Source organism: Suricata suricatta, chromosome 5 (genome assembly GCF_006229205.1).
Source record: "Suricata suricatta isolate VVHF042 chromosome 5, meerkat_22Aug2017_6uvM2_HiC, whole genome shotgun sequence".
NCBI lineage: Eukaryota > Metazoa > Chordata > Mammalia > Carnivora > Herpestidae > Suricata > Suricata suricatta.
In genome coordinates this window covers 149,738,965-149,755,281 of record NC_043704.1, presented here as the reverse complement: position 1 = coordinate 149,755,281, position 16,317 = coordinate 149,738,965, and the positions used below count along the sequence as shown (strand labels likewise).

The 16,317-nt window shown below is 47.8% G+C and overlaps 1 protein-coding gene and 1 long non-coding RNA gene across 2 annotated transcripts; one reads left to right on the top strand and one right to left on the bottom strand.

Moving 5' to 3' along the window:
* Positions 1 to 6: 6 nt before the first annotated feature.
* RPL14 (ribosomal protein L14) lies at positions 7 to 3,150 on the bottom strand. The gene is made up of 6 exons (XM_029940872.1): positions 2,982 to 3,150; positions 2,399 to 2,500; positions 1,928 to 2,022; positions 661 to 760; positions 513 to 566; positions 7 to 304 (listed from the first exon to the last, which is right to left on the bottom strand). Exons 1-6 carry the CDS (start codon positions 2,982 to 2,984, stop codon positions 8 to 10), a joined length of 651 nt encoding a protein of 216 aa, XP_029796732.1. The 5' UTR covers positions 2,985 to 3,150; the 3' UTR covers position 7.
* A 2,743-nt stretch (positions 3,151 to 5,893) lies between these two features.
* LOC115292916 lies at positions 5,894 to 15,914 on the top strand. Its single transcript, XR_003909230.1, has 4 exons — positions 5,894 to 6,139; positions 9,320 to 9,412; positions 11,682 to 12,656; positions 13,290 to 15,914. It is a non-coding gene; the product is annotated as an uncharacterized LOC115292916 (long non-coding RNA).
* Positions 15,915 to 16,317: the final 403 nt, after the last annotated feature.

Sequence of the window (16,317 nt, the reverse complement as noted above, 5' to 3'; positions counted from 1 at the left end):
TGTGCATTTATGCTTTCTTGCCAGATGCCTTCGGAGCAGGTGCTTTCTGTGGTGCAGCTTTCTGCCCCTTCTGAGCCTTTGGAGGTGCTGCCTTCTGGCCCGCAGCCTTCGGGGCAGGAACCTTCTGGGCTGGAGCCTTCTTGCCTGTGGCGGCCACCTTTTTTGCTGGAGCCTTTGCAGCAGCAGCAGCTGCACCCTTAGCAGCAGCAGCTGCACCCTTAGCAGCAGCTGCTTTTTTGGGAGAAGCCTTCAGGAGAGCTGCTTTTTGTAGCTTCCTAACTTCAAGCTTGATTAACCTGTTCCTCTGAAAATTTTCAACATAAATTATTTATCATATATGCACACAAACGCCTATGTTACCCATCCCTTACGTATACAATGTATACACACAGAAAACAAGCCTATGTCTAAGACCCCTAATGAAGTCCACTCTGGTCGACCAAGCTCGGGCACGCTGAATTACCAACTCTAGGCTTAGAATATAAAAATTCTGTCACAGTTTACAAACTTACCATTTTCTTTGCCTTCATGACTTTGTAACGATCAAAATCTGTCATCTTGGCTTTCTGTTAAAAATGAAGCAAAGAAGTAATCACTCATACTACCTACCACTCCCCCAGGAGAGAAAAGGTCCCAATTCAAATGACCCTAAGCCATTACCCGTTCTCTGGCTTCAATCTTCTTGGCCCATCTTGTTGCCGCCCATTTTGTATTGATATCCGCCTTCTCCCAGGCTCGCCGCACATACTTCTGGCGAGCACTGCAAAGAGCCAAGACCAGATTAAGGAATCAGCTTTGAACCCTCTGAAAGCACAATCCATACCCCGTGAAGCTGAAGAGCAGAAGCAAAACGATGACCAGAGCACCCCTCCGCTCATGCTTTACACTTCCAGCTCGAGCTGTCACCGCAGACCACAGACCACCTGGCACACTAGGTCGTTTACTTACTTAAAGGTTGTCCACAGGACGTCTCATTTATTTTTAAGGTAAGTGCTAGTCCAACATGGGGCTTGAACTCACAATTCCAAAATCAAGAGTCCCACGCTCTACTGAGCCAGCCAGGCACCCCTCAAACAAGCGATTTTAATTTAAAAAATGCAAACCACTCCATTTTCTGGATATAAAGTCTCCCCTGATCTTGTATATACCATCACTTTGGTGTAGTGAATGCACAGAAAGCAATTTCCTTTTCACAAAGAATGTGGCAAAGCCAATCCTTAGGCCTAACGTCTAGTCTGTACAATACTGCTTAGAGACAGGTGGCCAAACACAGAACCTAATCATCACCATTTTGAAGTGAGTTCAAACACTTCAAGTATTGAAGCCCTGCATGCTTAATAAGCAGGCAGTACACATTACAGCACACGCTCTACTGCAACCAACGGTCACTGCAGCCAAAGCAACCGAAGAGTAACACATGACAGTGTCTAACTTCCATAATCTACATCATGTCAAGAAAAAAAAAATCACTATTTTCTTCAATTTCCTAGAAGTAGCTGGAAACAGAACCTCCTTAGTGGCTGCCAAAATGAGATGATGTAGGTTAAGGTCATAACTGACACACACGAAAAGCTCAACAAATGACAGCTAGTACTGGAAGAACGAAAATATGTTTGGGAGACCAGAATCCCCCAGGGAGGTACTTGTCGTGTAAATCCTGAAAGGAAGCAAGAAAAAGATGGCAACTCTGGATAAAGACAAAGCCAGAGAACTAGCAGGATGGAAGAAGAATCACAGGACACTTAAAAAAAGAAACCCCGCCACTCGCTTCTAATTCCGAAAACCCCTCTTCGGATTTGCTTATTCTCCAACACCCAACTCGACACTCAAGAAAACAAAATGGCAAAACGTTTTCTGAACCAGACTAAGCAGACTTTTGCCAGTATAAACCACGTTGGGGCAGGGGAGCTGACTGGCGGACGGTTACCTGTGAGGAAACTTGAGGATGAAGTCGGTGAGCTGCATGCACTTGAAAGGCATGGCCTGCCTCCTTACCTGGGTGCAAGGTCCGTCCACCAGAGCCTAGGATGCAGAAGACGGAAAATCTCAGTGCGAAATCACAGTACCCCAACAAGTACCCGAAAACTTCGGGCAGTAACTTAGTTCATGGTTTTCAAGTACCGAAAGCACACAAGGGCTTGCTGTGAGCCTGGCTTTGGTCCGCACTCACTTCACACACAGTAACTCCACCAACCTCCAGCCCATAATCAGCTAAAGGTCCGGCCAGTGCAAGTGGCAGAGGAAGCATCTGGCCAATTCAAGCCTGTGCGTGAGATCCCCGCTTCGCACTGCGGGGTCCTCAGCGGTAGATTAAAGCTACAACCCCCAACACCCCACCGGGAAAGTACCGTTGCCGGTCACTGGCTTGTGACGTGGGGATGCGTTTCCTTACACTCACCCGGTTTTGATCAATAACATCTACGATCGCGACCAGCTTTCCGGCATGAGGCCCAAAGGAGACGTAGGCCACCCGGCCAACCTCCACGAAACGCCGGAACACCTAAAATCGAGCGGGGGGAAGACGGCAAGACTTACTAAAATAAAAAATACTCGTCGGTTTATAAGGCTCTGCAGTTCAAAAGCAACGGAATTAAGTACACGGGAAGAGAACGTCGGGGGAACACGCCCAGAGGCCACAGGACGACCTGAGAATGGACGGAACACGCGGGTTCCCGCGGGCCTCCGGGAAAATGGGGTGTGCACAGTCCCCGCCCGGCTGGCCCCGGCCGGTCCCGGGCCGCTCCTGCCCTGGCGGCTGCCGCGCGCACGCGAGGCCCGGGCGGGCCGGGCCTGCAGGGCCTTCCACGCGCTCCTCGCCCGCGCGCCTGAAGCTCCTCAACTCCGCGCTCCACCCGCCTCGGGACCCTCCCCACAGGCCACCTAAGCCCCGCTGAACCCCGTTCTAGGCCTTCCTTCCACCTCCGAGGCGGACATGCCAAGGCATGGCGTCCGCACCAGGAGGCCGCAGCGGCGACACTCACCATGTTGGCGGCGCTCAGCGAGAAGGAAGACGGCCCGAGCGACCGGGCGGAAGTGAAGGAGGCCGCTCCGCCCCCGCGACTAGCGAGCCGCCGCCGCGAGCACTGATTGGCTAGCGCCGTACGTGCGTATGCGCACGCATGCTCACTGGGAAGACTTGGCGGAGCTGCCTCGGGCGCTCTAGATGAGGCGGCCCGCCGGGGGCAGGACCGGCATCTCGCAGGAGCGCAGGAGCTGTGCCTTCCGTTACAACTCTGTCCGCGTTCTATATGACTTCTTGTAACATTCTTCCATTTTCCTTCCGTTTCTCTTCAGCGCCCCGGATTTGGGGCTGAATGTTGTTACTCGTGGCTTAGTCGTAGGTTGGTTGTTATTTGCTCTAAGTGGTCCCACCAATTCTGTTAGCCTTTTGTTTTTTAAGTAGGCTCCATGGTGGAGCTTAGACTACAACCCATGAGATCAAGAGGCACGTGCTTTACTGAGCCAGTAAGACGCCCCTTAACCTTTTATTTTAAAGTAATTCAGACTTAACAGGAAAGTTGAAAAACTAGTGCTAATAATTCCCCAGACCGCTTCACTTAGGTTCCCCAAATGTTAACATTTTATGTTTGCTTTACTGCTCTGTCGTTTATTTCTAAACCATTTGAGAGGGTATTAGACATGAGGTACCTAGTAGACAGGATGTGCTATTTCCTAAAAACCGAAGACGTCATCTTACATAATCAGTGCAATGAACAAACTGAGGAAGATAATACGAACAGTCTATCATTTATTCTGCAGTCCTTATTCACGTGTTACGAATCGTCCCGCTTAGGTCGGTTAGAGCAAATAAATGGGTTTTCCTGGTTCACGATCTAATGGAGGATCACAAATTGGAAGCTGTCACGTTTAGTGTTTTAAAATCTGTAATAGTTCCTAAGTGAGTCTTTCATAATACATTTTAAAATACAGGCCACGGGTGCCTGGATGGCTCAGTCAGCTGAGCTTAAGACTGATTTCCGCTCCGCTCATGAGCTTGAGCCCCGCATTGGGGTCTGCACTTCCAGCGCATAGCCTGCTTGGGATTCTCTCCTCTCTCTCTCTCTCTCTCTCTCTCTCTCTCTCTCTCTCTCTCTCTCAAAATAAATTAGCATTAAAAGAAAAGTCTTCAGGGGCACCTGAGTGGCTTAGTTGGTTAAGCAACTGACTCTTGGTTTTGTGGCAGGTCATGATCTCACAGTTCCTGTGCTGGAGCTCTGTGCTGACAGTTTGGAGCCTGCTTGGAATTCTCTCTCCTCTCTCTACTCCTCCCCGACTCTCATATGCCCTCTCCCACTCGCTCAAAATAAATAAATAAACTTTATTATTTTATCTTATTTGTATTTAAGTTAGTTAGCAAAGAGCATAGTCTCAGCTTCAGGAGAACCCAGTGATTCATCTTTTACGTGACACCCAGTGTTCGTCCCTCCTTAAAGTGCCCTCCTTGGCACCTGGGTGGCTCAGTCGGTTGAGCGTCCGACTTTGGCTCAGGTCATGGTCTCACGGGTCATGGGTTTGAGCCACGCATCAGGCTCTGTGCTGGGAGCGGGGAGCCTGCTTTGGATTCTGTGTCTCCCTCTCTCTCTGCTCCTCCCCTGCTTGTGCTGTGTCTGTCTCAAAAATAAATAAAAATACTTCAAAAATAAAAACAAGCTCCCCAGCCGGTTTACGGAAACACGCTTGGAGAAACACTTTAGGATTCTCTACAGTTATTGAATTATTTTTAATAAATTTCATTATGATTATGTCACCCCTGTTTAAAGTGCTCCAAATATTTATTTTTATCCCCTATTCTTCAGGATGAAGTCCAAACTCGTAGCGTGGCATTCAAGGCACACAATCTCATATCAGCACCTTCTTAGCTTTTTCCCTCGGGCAATTCCGCGTCCCTCACCCCAAATCCCGTTATAACTACAAGTCTGACGGCTCTCCTTGCAGTTGTGGCCCCTCTTCCTTGAATAGGATCCCCACTGTCCCTTAAAGACGACAGCAAGCATCTCAATGAGAAGGGAAAGGGGGAACAGTAGGCAGGGATAGACAGGTGCCCTCCAGAGGCTGATGGCCGCTAGGGGAGGCTCACCCTGGTGGCCCTTGGCCCTCCTACTCCTGCTGGTGTCTACCTTGCCCCGAGCCCCCGGTTGCAGATGTGGGTGGGAGGCTATAGCTGCGGACGGGTTTTTTTTTTTTTTGGTAGGGGGAGGGGGGAAGATAAACGATTCCAGACTTGTCCGTGCTAGGTGCCATAAATAGTTTTACAAACTGTTAATCCAGCTCCTGATGAGGTCCCATAAAAAGTCCGAGACAAAAATCCTTGGCGGCAACCCAGCTGGGACCCCTCTCACTCTCGAGAGCTTTGTACTTGCGCTCAATAAACTCTATCGTTTTGCTAAACTCTCTGCAGTCCACGAGATTCTTTCTTCTACTCTGTGAGACACGGAGCAGTGTCTCTCTCACTCGCCTGTAAAGTCAAGTTCCCTCCCCGAGCAACCCCAAGGCGGTGTTCAGATTTCTTCGAAGCTCCATTAGAATGCGCAGGCACCTCTCCAAGCAAACCCTGTGTACCCCGCCAGGTCTCCAGCGTCCACGAAAGAACAAGACAATCGATTTTAGAAGCCAGACAGACTAGTAGATGGCCCCGGCGGGTTGCTGGCTACGCCCCTTCCGGGAACCCAGAAGGCTCCTCCAATCACCAGGAGGAAGGGCAGCTCCCGGACCAGACCACGGCAGGAATTCGCTCAGTAGAGTCCCGGGCCCCGCCCCACAGAGCCCCGCCCCGCCCTCCGCCGTCCCTGCGCGTCCAATCCCGGAGAGGAAGGGCGGGCAGAAGCCCGCACCGGTAACAAGCGTGGCCGTGCGCATGCGCTCTTAGCGGGTCTTCCGCGTGGACTGGTGGGAAGCAGTGTCCGCTTCGGGCTGCGCCCTGCGCTTGCGCGTGGGAGGGGAGCGGTGTGAGGGGCAGAGCCGGCACCCTGCTGCGGGCACCTGCAGCGGAGCGCCGAGCGTGGGGGCAGCGCGGGGCCCGGTTCGGCTGGGGACGCGGGGGATGGCCGCAGCACGTCCCCGTAGAGTCCCTGCGGGTGTCGGCGTGGCCAGAGCTGTCCACCTATAACCAGCTGGATCCGAATCCCCGCCAGCTGAGCAGGTGTGTCTCGTTTGTTTCTTTCAGTCACAGGGGATGGAGGCGTCATTTTGACAAAGTTTGTCGATGTCCCAAAAGAGAAATCTAAGGGGCGCCTGGGTGGCTCAGTCGGTTGAGCGTCCGGCTTCGGCTCAGGTCATGATCTCGCGGTTCGTGGGTTCGAGCCCCGCGTCGGGCTCCATGCTGACAGCTCAGACCAGGATCCTGGTTCAGATGCTGTGATTCCCTCTCTCTCTGCTCCTCCTCTGCTCACGCTGTCTCTCTCTCTTGAAAATAACTAAGACATTAAAAGAGAGAGAGAGAGAAATCTAAGCCTGTTCAAGACGTTAACCAAAAGCTACCCAGAATCCTGTAACCTTTCCGAGATGTGAACCGACCCCAGTTATGACCACACCGGCCCAGCACTCCTGGCTAGTATATTTAAGAGTGGGAGAAAGTGCGTGTGACATCTGTTATCAAAATTCTCATGTTAGGAGCCCTGAAGGTGAGCATGCAGTGTCAGCCCAGTCAACCCAAACCCACCAGGAATAAACCTGTAGTCCCACAGAATCCGGTGTGTTGATTCACTGTAATAAGGGAGACTGCACACGGCAAACATCATGGGGCATTTAACCAAGTGGAGAAAAAGTTACGGGGTTACAAGGGGGATGTGAACTTTCGAAGAAATGTAAATGAAACACTGTTTTGATAGACTCAGAGCAAAGCAGGACTGTAAGTCAGTCCTCCATAGCACACTGGAGCTGTGGTCCTGTTTCTTTGAGAGTGTTGTCCAGAAATCTGTTTTGTGCAGCTTTGCACCTGGATGGCAAATTGAAACTATTCCATCCTTACTGATAAAATTTCAAACACTGAAGTTTCTGAGAGTCTTTGATTTTGGAGAACAAAGTTTCTCGCTGAGTAAGAAAGCGGTAATCATTCAAAGAAGGTTATTGGGGCCCCTGGGTGGCTTAGTTGGTTAAGCATCTGACTTTGGCTCAGGTTGTGATCTTAATGTTAGGGTGTTCGAGCCCCGCATTGGGCTCTGTGCTGACTACTCAGAGCCTGAAACCTGTTTCGAATTCTGTGTCTCCCTCTCTCTCTGCCCCGCCCCTGCTCAAGCTCTGTCTCTCTCTTTCAAACATAAACATAAAAAAAAGGGTTATTATGACACTTTATAGATGTAGCATTGGTTGCAGAAATATTGTTCCTTTTTAACTTTATAGCTGTCCTTTTTATCTCTCTCTCCCTCTTTTTTTTAAAGTAGGCTTTGTGCCCAGGGTGGAGCCCAACGTGGGGTTTAAACTCGCAGACCTGAGATCAAGACCTGAGCTAGTATCTACAGTCAGACACTTAACCAACTGAGCCATCCGGGCACCCCTACCCGTCTTTATTTGTATCTGCTTTTTCTGCCTGAGGGAAGAGCCCTGTTTTTGCCCTCACTCAATTTTCCTCACTGCAGCTGGAGTAGACCCTCCTTGGACCAAACCGTGCAAGGCCCCCTCTTGCCCAGTCTACTTCCTGTTAACTCTCTGACCGCATTTCCTGCCTCTTCTAGTTGTTCCTTCTGCTCCGACCACACTGGCCTGGTCTGAGTATCTTGCGCGTGCTTCTGTCCCAGAGCCATGGCGCACACTGTGTTCTGCACAGAATGCCTTTCCACCAGATACTCAAAGAGCTGATTTTCTCACTTGCTACAAGTTTTTGTTCAAATGTCACCTCATCCGTAAAGTCTTTCCGGCCTATTTGCAAGAAGTAGCAAACCCCGTCTCCTGCCTCGGTATTCCCTCTCCCCCCGACTATGCTTTATTTTTCTCCAGATTAGTTACAGCCTCCTGTGCATTATGTATTTAGTTCCTTAGTGTCTGTCTCCCCCACTTAGAAAATCAGCTCCGTAAAGGCAAGCGTTTCGTTTGCTCCGTTCATTAGTGCAGCCCCCGCACGCGGAGCAGGATCTGACGCAGAGGATAGACGGTCAACGTGAGTGAATGGATTGAGTGATTCTATGAAAAGAAACTGAGTCCTAGGGAACCTCAGAAGTTTAGGCCAACGCCACTCAGCAACGAACAACCGAACTGGGATTTGACCCAGGTTAATGTGGAATCAGAGCCTCAGCTGCTAATATTTTGCACACTGCAGCCTATCAAAGGCTCAAGTATGCGTCTGGTTGCAGAGATACCCAATGACCGAGGTGGCATCGGGTGATAAACGGTTTCCGTGTGGCTGCCGGGGGCTGTGGGGAAATGCCTTCTTACAGCTTCATGCACGTGGAGACTGGTTAGCCATGGCTGGAGCAGAAACAGGAGAAAACTGGAAGTTCCCTGTAGAAATGGAGAGATTTTGTTGGTGTCACTTTGGTAAACATGGCTTCTACGTGGAAATTATAATTTTCCCAAGATAAATGCGTGGGGCACCGAGGTGGCTCAGTGGGTTAAGGGTCTGACTCCTGGTATCAGCTCAGGTCATAATCTCATGGTTCATGAGACTGAGCCCAGCATTAGGCTCTGCACTGACAGCGTGGAGTCTGCTTAGGATTCTCTCCCTCTCTCTTTCTCTCTCTCTTTCTCCCTGCTTGCTTGCTCTCTCTCTTAGAATAAATAAACATTAAAAAAAGATAAATGCAATTCTGATATTCCAGCAGAAGTCCGTCACATATAATGTGCTCTCACATCTCCGGGGAAATTCTAATTTGTTACGTTTAATTGATATTTCCAGTGATTCCAAAAAGAGAGGTACATAAAAGTGTCCTCGTTCTCAAGTAATGAGGAGCTTAGGAAACCATACTGGAAATCCTAACCCTCCTATGTGACACGCTTCCAGACTTAAGCCTTTTGAGGTGCTATGCTTTCTCAACTGCTTTTAAAAATGTATATATTGTTATTCAGTGTCCTTTGAATCATAGCTCACCTGCAGGGGATGGAGATGCCAAAAACAGATAAGAACATCTGTCTTCAAAGGACCTTCTATTTCAGTTCAGTCGGCTCCCAAAGTTTCTATGCAGAGTCCCAAGCTGTTGGAACGGTTTGGCAAGCGTGTTTCCCCACAGTCCTGGGGTTTATGTTCGTGGCTTTCAGTGAAGACAAAGCGAAGAAAATTCCCTGAATTCCTAAGTAGCCAGGGATGCAGATTCTTATGAATATACTTCGTGGCGGTAAATACTCCTTCTTGCCGTTCTGCCTTCGCATTCTTTATTTCTCTTCCTCCCAGGACTGCTTGGCCCTCTTCTAGACACAAGTTTGTGTTCAGTCATTCGAATCTGGATGATCATCATTCCCCTTGTTTCTAACTCCTCTGGCACCGGTAAGATTTGTTCATTTGATAGTATCAGACTGCATCTTAAGGAAGGACATGTAATTCAGCTACAGATAACTGTGTGTGCGATCAGGTTAGTCTGCTTCGGTACCTGCGTCCAGCCATTTTATATATTCTTATTGTTAACTTTTCAAAGGTTTGCTAACATGGTTGAACTTTTACTGAGGAGGCTCCCCTGACCGCCTAAGTCATTCACCCGCTAATCCCGGTTCCCAGAGGTGGAGAGGTTGTCCAGGTCCAACCACAGGCAGACCCCGCCTCCCCACTGAGGGCTTCAGAGCGCCCTCCGGAGGCTGGTGCTGAGCAGGCACCCGGGACACACAGACTCACAGCAAGTGGGCACAGGCGGCGAGGAGCTGCGGCTGCGCAGGACCCGCTCCTGGACGAGGCTGCCTTGATGGTCAGCGACAGACGTCATCTCTCCTGACCTCCTCATTCACGTGTTTACGTTAGATGGTTTTCGTGTGCGAATCCTCCGGAACTCTGCTTCCTCCAAACAGTCCTCTATTTCAGCGTTCCCGTCTCACGGAGAGTAATGGTTTAGATGGGGATGTGGGAGAGACAGTTCACGTAACCTCTGCCGCTGTGGCTACAAAATCTAGGTCAGCAGGATCCTTCTCTAGGGAATGTATGTTTCTAAACGGTCTCAAACCGTATCAGCCCTTTACTTCCCCAATTTGAATTATTTGGGGGGCAAATATCAAGTTGTATTTCATCTTACAGGTTGCATTTTTGAAATTACCCACACTTCCCCCTCCCAGATGGACACATTTGACTGAACCCAGAAATTCTCATTTGGCTCCTAATAGCCCTCATGCAAAAAGAGCTACCTCCCAACTCTTCTTACAAGGAAAGTTCTGGGCAATATGTGATTTTGGCTTCTTTCTTGATGATCAGTGTTGTTGCTTTATACTGTGCCTTACTGATTCATAAAGAGGAGCCGGCACTAGTAGAGAACGTACCGATCCGGTTTCTGAGCCGGGCGGATTGGCTACTCTCTGGAATTTAGTTTGCTCATCTGTTACCTGGGGATGAGAACCCCAGACTGCCTGCCTCGTGTGAGTATTCTGAAGGTCAAGGGAAACCGGGCACTTACACGTATGTTGAAGGCGGTTGTGTTCTGTAGGAGCACAGGGCATCATTCCTACCGCCACTTCGTTACTGTCACTCTTACCCATTTCTAACGCACTGCCAATAACAACACTGGGGGAGGGGCCCTCCAGAACTCCACTCATCTTCAGTGAGTCTGACTTGTTCTGTACAAGATCACATGAAACTTTATGGTCTTCGGTTTTGTCTGTGAGCCAGTTTCCACTTGACTTTTTATTGATTGATACCTATAAATAACTATGGAATCAAGCCTGGTGAGAGAACCAACGGAGAAAGTAGTATTTAAACTGAAGGAACAAAGAGAAACAGAATCCAAAACAGGCTCCAGAATCTGAGCTGTTAAGGCAGAGCCGGACATAGGGCTCAACCCCACAAACCGTGAGATCGTAATCTGAGCCCAAGTTGGACGCTCCACCAACTGAGCCATGCAGGTGCCCCTGATTTTGTCTTTAGCAGGTTAAGAAGAATCCCCAATCTGAAACTCTTGCTTTTTTTAAACAACATTTTAAAAATTCTTTTTTATTGTAGAAATTCTCAGATATACATAAAATTAAAGCCAAGTACTTTATAAACCCCATACACCCATCGTCCAGCTTAAGCAATGATCACAGCCCATCTCGTTTCATTTAACCCCCACCCACACGCTGCTCCTCTGCCCTGGAGCACAGACCACAAAGGAGCTTTACTGAGGCATAAATTACAAACTACAAAACGTACCCACTTTACGTGTAAAATTCAGCGGGCTTTTAGTGAATTTGCAGGGTTGTACAAACATCTCCACATCCGGTTTATTTAAAACCAAACTCCTGTCAGTGCTGTTCCTTGAGGGTCAAAAAGTACGCGTTCCAGAAAGAGAGGAAAACATTAAAGATCAATGCCCACCCTCCCTGAAGCACCTGCCTTAGTGGAGAAAGGAATAAGATGATCACTATAAATAACAGATAAACGATGATGCGGCTTTTGGAGTAAAGTATGAAGCCGGGCACCATGTGATGAATCAAGTTTAACCAGATTAACCTCCTTTATAAACAGGGTCTTGGTTTTGTGTTGCATTTGATAAATGAACTAGTATTAAAAAAAAATAAGCTTATATATGAAGAGAGTCATCCAGGGGCTCACAAAGGCAAATGGGGTTCTTTCCTTTCAGGTGGTCTCTCTTCGACACCCGCACACGACTTGGAAACGCTTTCCCTTGGGCCACAAAAACAAGAGCATTCTGGAAAGATGCACCACCGGATCTTCTTGGCTGATGGGGACGCTGGAAGCTATGTTTAGGGGATGGAGTTACCTTTTGCAAATTTGCAATTTCCTACAAGCTCTGCTCAGGAAATACGCTTTCCATTAGGAGGCACACAAGTCATTTTTCTAATATACCATTCATTAGATTAATGTTAGTGTTAGACTTTTGTAGAGGGCATATGTGTCTCAGGCATTTGTCCAGAAATGTGTTATGTCACACATGGATTTCCAGTTCATCACCGCAGAGGTTTCAAAACCTGGGCTTCAGAGGAGACTTTGGAAATAGCCTAGCTCCAGTGAATTTTTCAGTCGTGTGCCTAACCAGTCTCCCCAAATTGTGTTCCGGGGAGTGAGATCAAAATAAAAATAAAATCTTGGTCTCTTTGAAGCGCTTGTTTTGATCTGTTGAGGTAGATAGCCAGGGTTTTTGTCTGTCTGAGTCTGTTGGATGTAGACTCTTTTTTCTGCATGCTTTGACCTTCTCTCTGACCTTAAAGAATGTAGATGGGTTGGGTGACTCACATTCACTTTGGGAACTGTGAGCTGAATCATTTAGCATACGCAGTGGGAAAAGTGGAGGAGTAAGTGGGGAGAAATAATTCTAAGTTGTATCTTCAGCTGGAGGAAAATTGGCCTACCTCCACAAGAGTAAATACGGCGTGTGCAAGGATTCAGGTACTCAAAGATGTCTGTTTAGCAATAAAGACTAGCTCTGGACCCGGTCCCTGGCCTGGTCAGACATGCACCTGCACACTCACTATATCGAAAGAACCACAGAAGTGTGTTGAAAACCGCTTCAGTGAGAGGCATAAACACAACTACAGATGAACGGACAGGACTTCAAGACTCCAAATGCTGGACCGCTGGCAGAACCGTCCACAGGGTGAGCTCCGGCCGGTTGTCAGTCTGAGACGCTAGGTTCACATTGCAGACGTGCTAGAATGTTTGTCCCTCGCTGCCCAGTCTGTTAGGGAGGACATTAAATCCCTCTGTTAAATGTCTGCAAGTGATTGCCAAAGGGAAGCTTTCGGAAATGATGGCTGTGATCTTTAATAAGGTTGTGCCCTTGTCAAGAGTCTCAGAATTTCCAGCGTCATATCAAATCAACGATTTTGGGGGGATGATATGCACGTCTAACTCATTGCAAGAAATAGTCCGTGTGTAGTTGACGTTACGGACCGGCTGGGGTACTCTTTTATGGTTCTCTCCTGACCTAACCTTTTAGCTTCTTTTTGTTCCTTGGTTGTGGTTAAGCTTGATCTTACCTCAGGGGCTTGGATCCTGCCGTGGTCATTTTTCTGGATGATTTCCAGAGAAGTTTTCCAGTAATGACTCCATTCTGTTCTTTGGTACTCACGCCTTCAAAATATTTTTTCTTGATTATTCTGGTAGCCTAATTTAGTCATAATTTATCACATTACCTTGTTTTATTTCCTTCACGGCACTTACTAAGTTTTCAAGAACAGTAATGGGAAAAGAAATGTAACACTTATCTTTCATGTCTATTTATGTTTAGATGAACTACTTCCCGAAGAACACAAGCTCCACCAGGGCAGAGACTGTGTCGCCTTTCTTAGTCCCTGTTCCACGCCAGCCACGGAGCAGTGTCCCGACACAGTCACTCACAGGCTGTTGACGGAGTGTGTACGGATTGTATGATTCCATGAATGGAGTTGGAACTATTTGAGGTCAGTCTCAATGATGGCTGGGGTGAGTGATTCAACTAAACTTGTAGGTTTTGGAGCTGAAAGTGAGCTTGTTAACTCCCTTGGTAGCATCTCTGGTCAACGATCAGCCAGTCTGTGCTTGAACAGCCGTACGTGAAAGACGTAACTATGGTCCTGTCTTAGCCGTCCTCGGACAGAGCACAGCCTTCCATGGCAGTTTGTTCCCTATTATACAGCTGTAAGGAGGAGAAAACGCTTTGATTTACCCAGAATCTCCTTCTCTCTGCTCTCTAGCCTTCTGCTCCTTGTTCTAGTTCCTAGAGAATAGACAGGACACCATTTCCTGTAAATTACATGCTGTAGGTGTGTGTGCCTGCTTACAACAAAATTAGCATGATGTGTGGCAACATTCACCTTGATCATCTCCCACCCATACCCTCATTTCCTGTTAGCATTTAGATAGAATTTGTCCGAAGAATCCACCTTATTTTTGAGGGAGTGTAGAGATAGAGATCTGGGGCTTACGCCGGAAGCAGTAAGACAGACACTTTCAGTTCTCTTTAGTATATTCAGTGCTGGTGCTACGGGGAATTGAGCGCTATAGTCACAGGATTATTGCCATCACTTAACAAATGTATTTATAGTGAAAGGTGTGGTAGCTCGGGAAGCTCTGCCCGATGGGGAGAATGTCAGCCACATCCCAGGGTTCCCGGAGCATTTCTCAAAAAACTGTGACACAGAACATCTCTCCTCTTTCTTTTTTGGTATGTTCAACTAGTTAAAAAAAAAAAAAGCACACCTAATATTCCTGAAATATCAATGCCTGAGTTGCTAGTCTTTTGGGTCTTAACAGACCATCCTCTGGGCCTGACAGTAGAGTTACACGGAGCCTGGGTATTTGGGCCCCACTGAGAGCCCCACAGGGTCATTGTCACACGTCTGTTCACCAATATGTGCAAATAGGAGGAAATAAAAGTCCGGGCTTGTGGGTCAAGGCCGAAGGTCCTTTCCGTGTACTGTGACGGGTAGTTACAGAGGGAGGAGAGATCTGAGCGCAGCCCTGCAGGCTTTGATCGAAATCTTAGGCGGGCTGTAGAGAAAAGACGACAAAAAGAACTCTGAGTTGCGAATGCCACTGGGAAAGGTTCTCAAGGGCTGTTAATCCAGTCGTAACCGTGGTCACAATGACAATATGGAGGTCAGTGTTAACAGACTTAGAACAGCATCTGGTTCTAAGCACTGTCCGTGTGTTAACTCCACGCCACAGCACGGTACAGGTTATGTGCTGCAGTCGACATTTTTACATTGTGAAATCACTTTACAAATACTCTTTTGACCCTTGGAGTGCACGGGGAAAACTTGTGGAAGTCAGCATTCTATTTATTTTGGTTTCCTTTAACAATCCATTAACTTTCTGAAATTCAATATTCTTCCCAACTTAAAAATTCAACCTACAATTCAAAAATTAAGGCTAAATACAATAAATTTATTGGAAATTCCATTCTAAAGAGCACCTGAAAGAATGCAGCCCACGAGGATCTAGAAAGGCAACAAAGGAGAAGCCAAGCCCCCAGACTCTAGGATTCGGCGGCCCATCTGCGGTAAAGGGGCACTTACTGCTCATTACCGCCTTGTCCGTAGAACCCACGGAGCCTCCCCTCCGTCACGATCCACGGTCTGAGCCGTGGAGCCTCGGTCACTCTCCCCACCGGACGCCACCAGATGCCAGAAACAAGTTCGAGTGCTTTGGGGCCATGACACAAATTATTTCTATAGAGATAAACTCCTGTCCAAAAAGGACTGATTCTAGAAAACACGAGGAAACGAATTGGAAAAATGATTGGAAGCAGTTGAGTATGGGAGAGACCAGCAGATACATGTGTGTGCGTAGGTCTCTTGAATAATGTTTTGTTTTGTTTTTTCTTCCTCATCCTTGAGTGCACCATTGGTTGGAAAGTGAATTGGTGCAGCCACTGTGGAAGACAGTAGAGAAGTTCCTCAAAAAGTTAAAAATAAAAATACTATATGACTCTGAAATTCCACCACTGGGTATCTACCTAAAAAACAAAAAACAAACAAAAAAACACTAATTTGAAAAGAAAAAAAAAGAATAATGTTCTCTATGAGAAAAATAAAAAACAATGCTCTTATTTCTCCCAAAATTAACCCATTTAATATCTTTGAATAATTTCAAGACCACATGTGTATACGTGTATATTGTTCATAGAATATATGAACATATATATATTCTAGAATCAGCCCTTTTCGGTCAGGAGTTTCTCTCTACAGAAATGACTTGTGTCATGACTCCGAAGTACTTGAACTTGTTTCTGGCATCTGGTGGCTTCCGGTAGGGAGAGTGACCAGTGTAGTTGCATTTTGCCTCATTTTTGCCTTATATAAATGGAATCCTATGTGCGTGTGTATCCTTTGTATCTTGCTTCTTTTGCTCAATATTATGGTCTTGAGATTCATCTTTATAGTTTTATTTGCTGCCCAGGACCTCGCCCTCGTCTTGCCAGGCCTCCAACGCCCTCCTGGCGCTGTCCCTAACCACGTGCCCAGTCCGCGGAATCTGGAAACCCTGCTGGGGGGCTCCAGTGAGTCCCAGCTGTGTCGGTCCCTCCCTCTCTCTCTCTCTCTCTCTCTCTCTCTCTCTCTAATCTTTTTAGTTTACTGTTTATCCCAGCACACGCTCTAAGCTGGACAGAGGGGTGGCTGAGGGCCCTGGCGAGCAGGCTGGCGCTGAATCCTGCGCCGCCCTCCCCCGGGAACGGCAGACACCCCTACCCCACCCGCAGAGCCTCGTCAGGCCCGTGGACCCAAGGAAGGGACAGCAAGCACAGCAGGAGACACAAAAAGAGTCGCAGGTGTTTG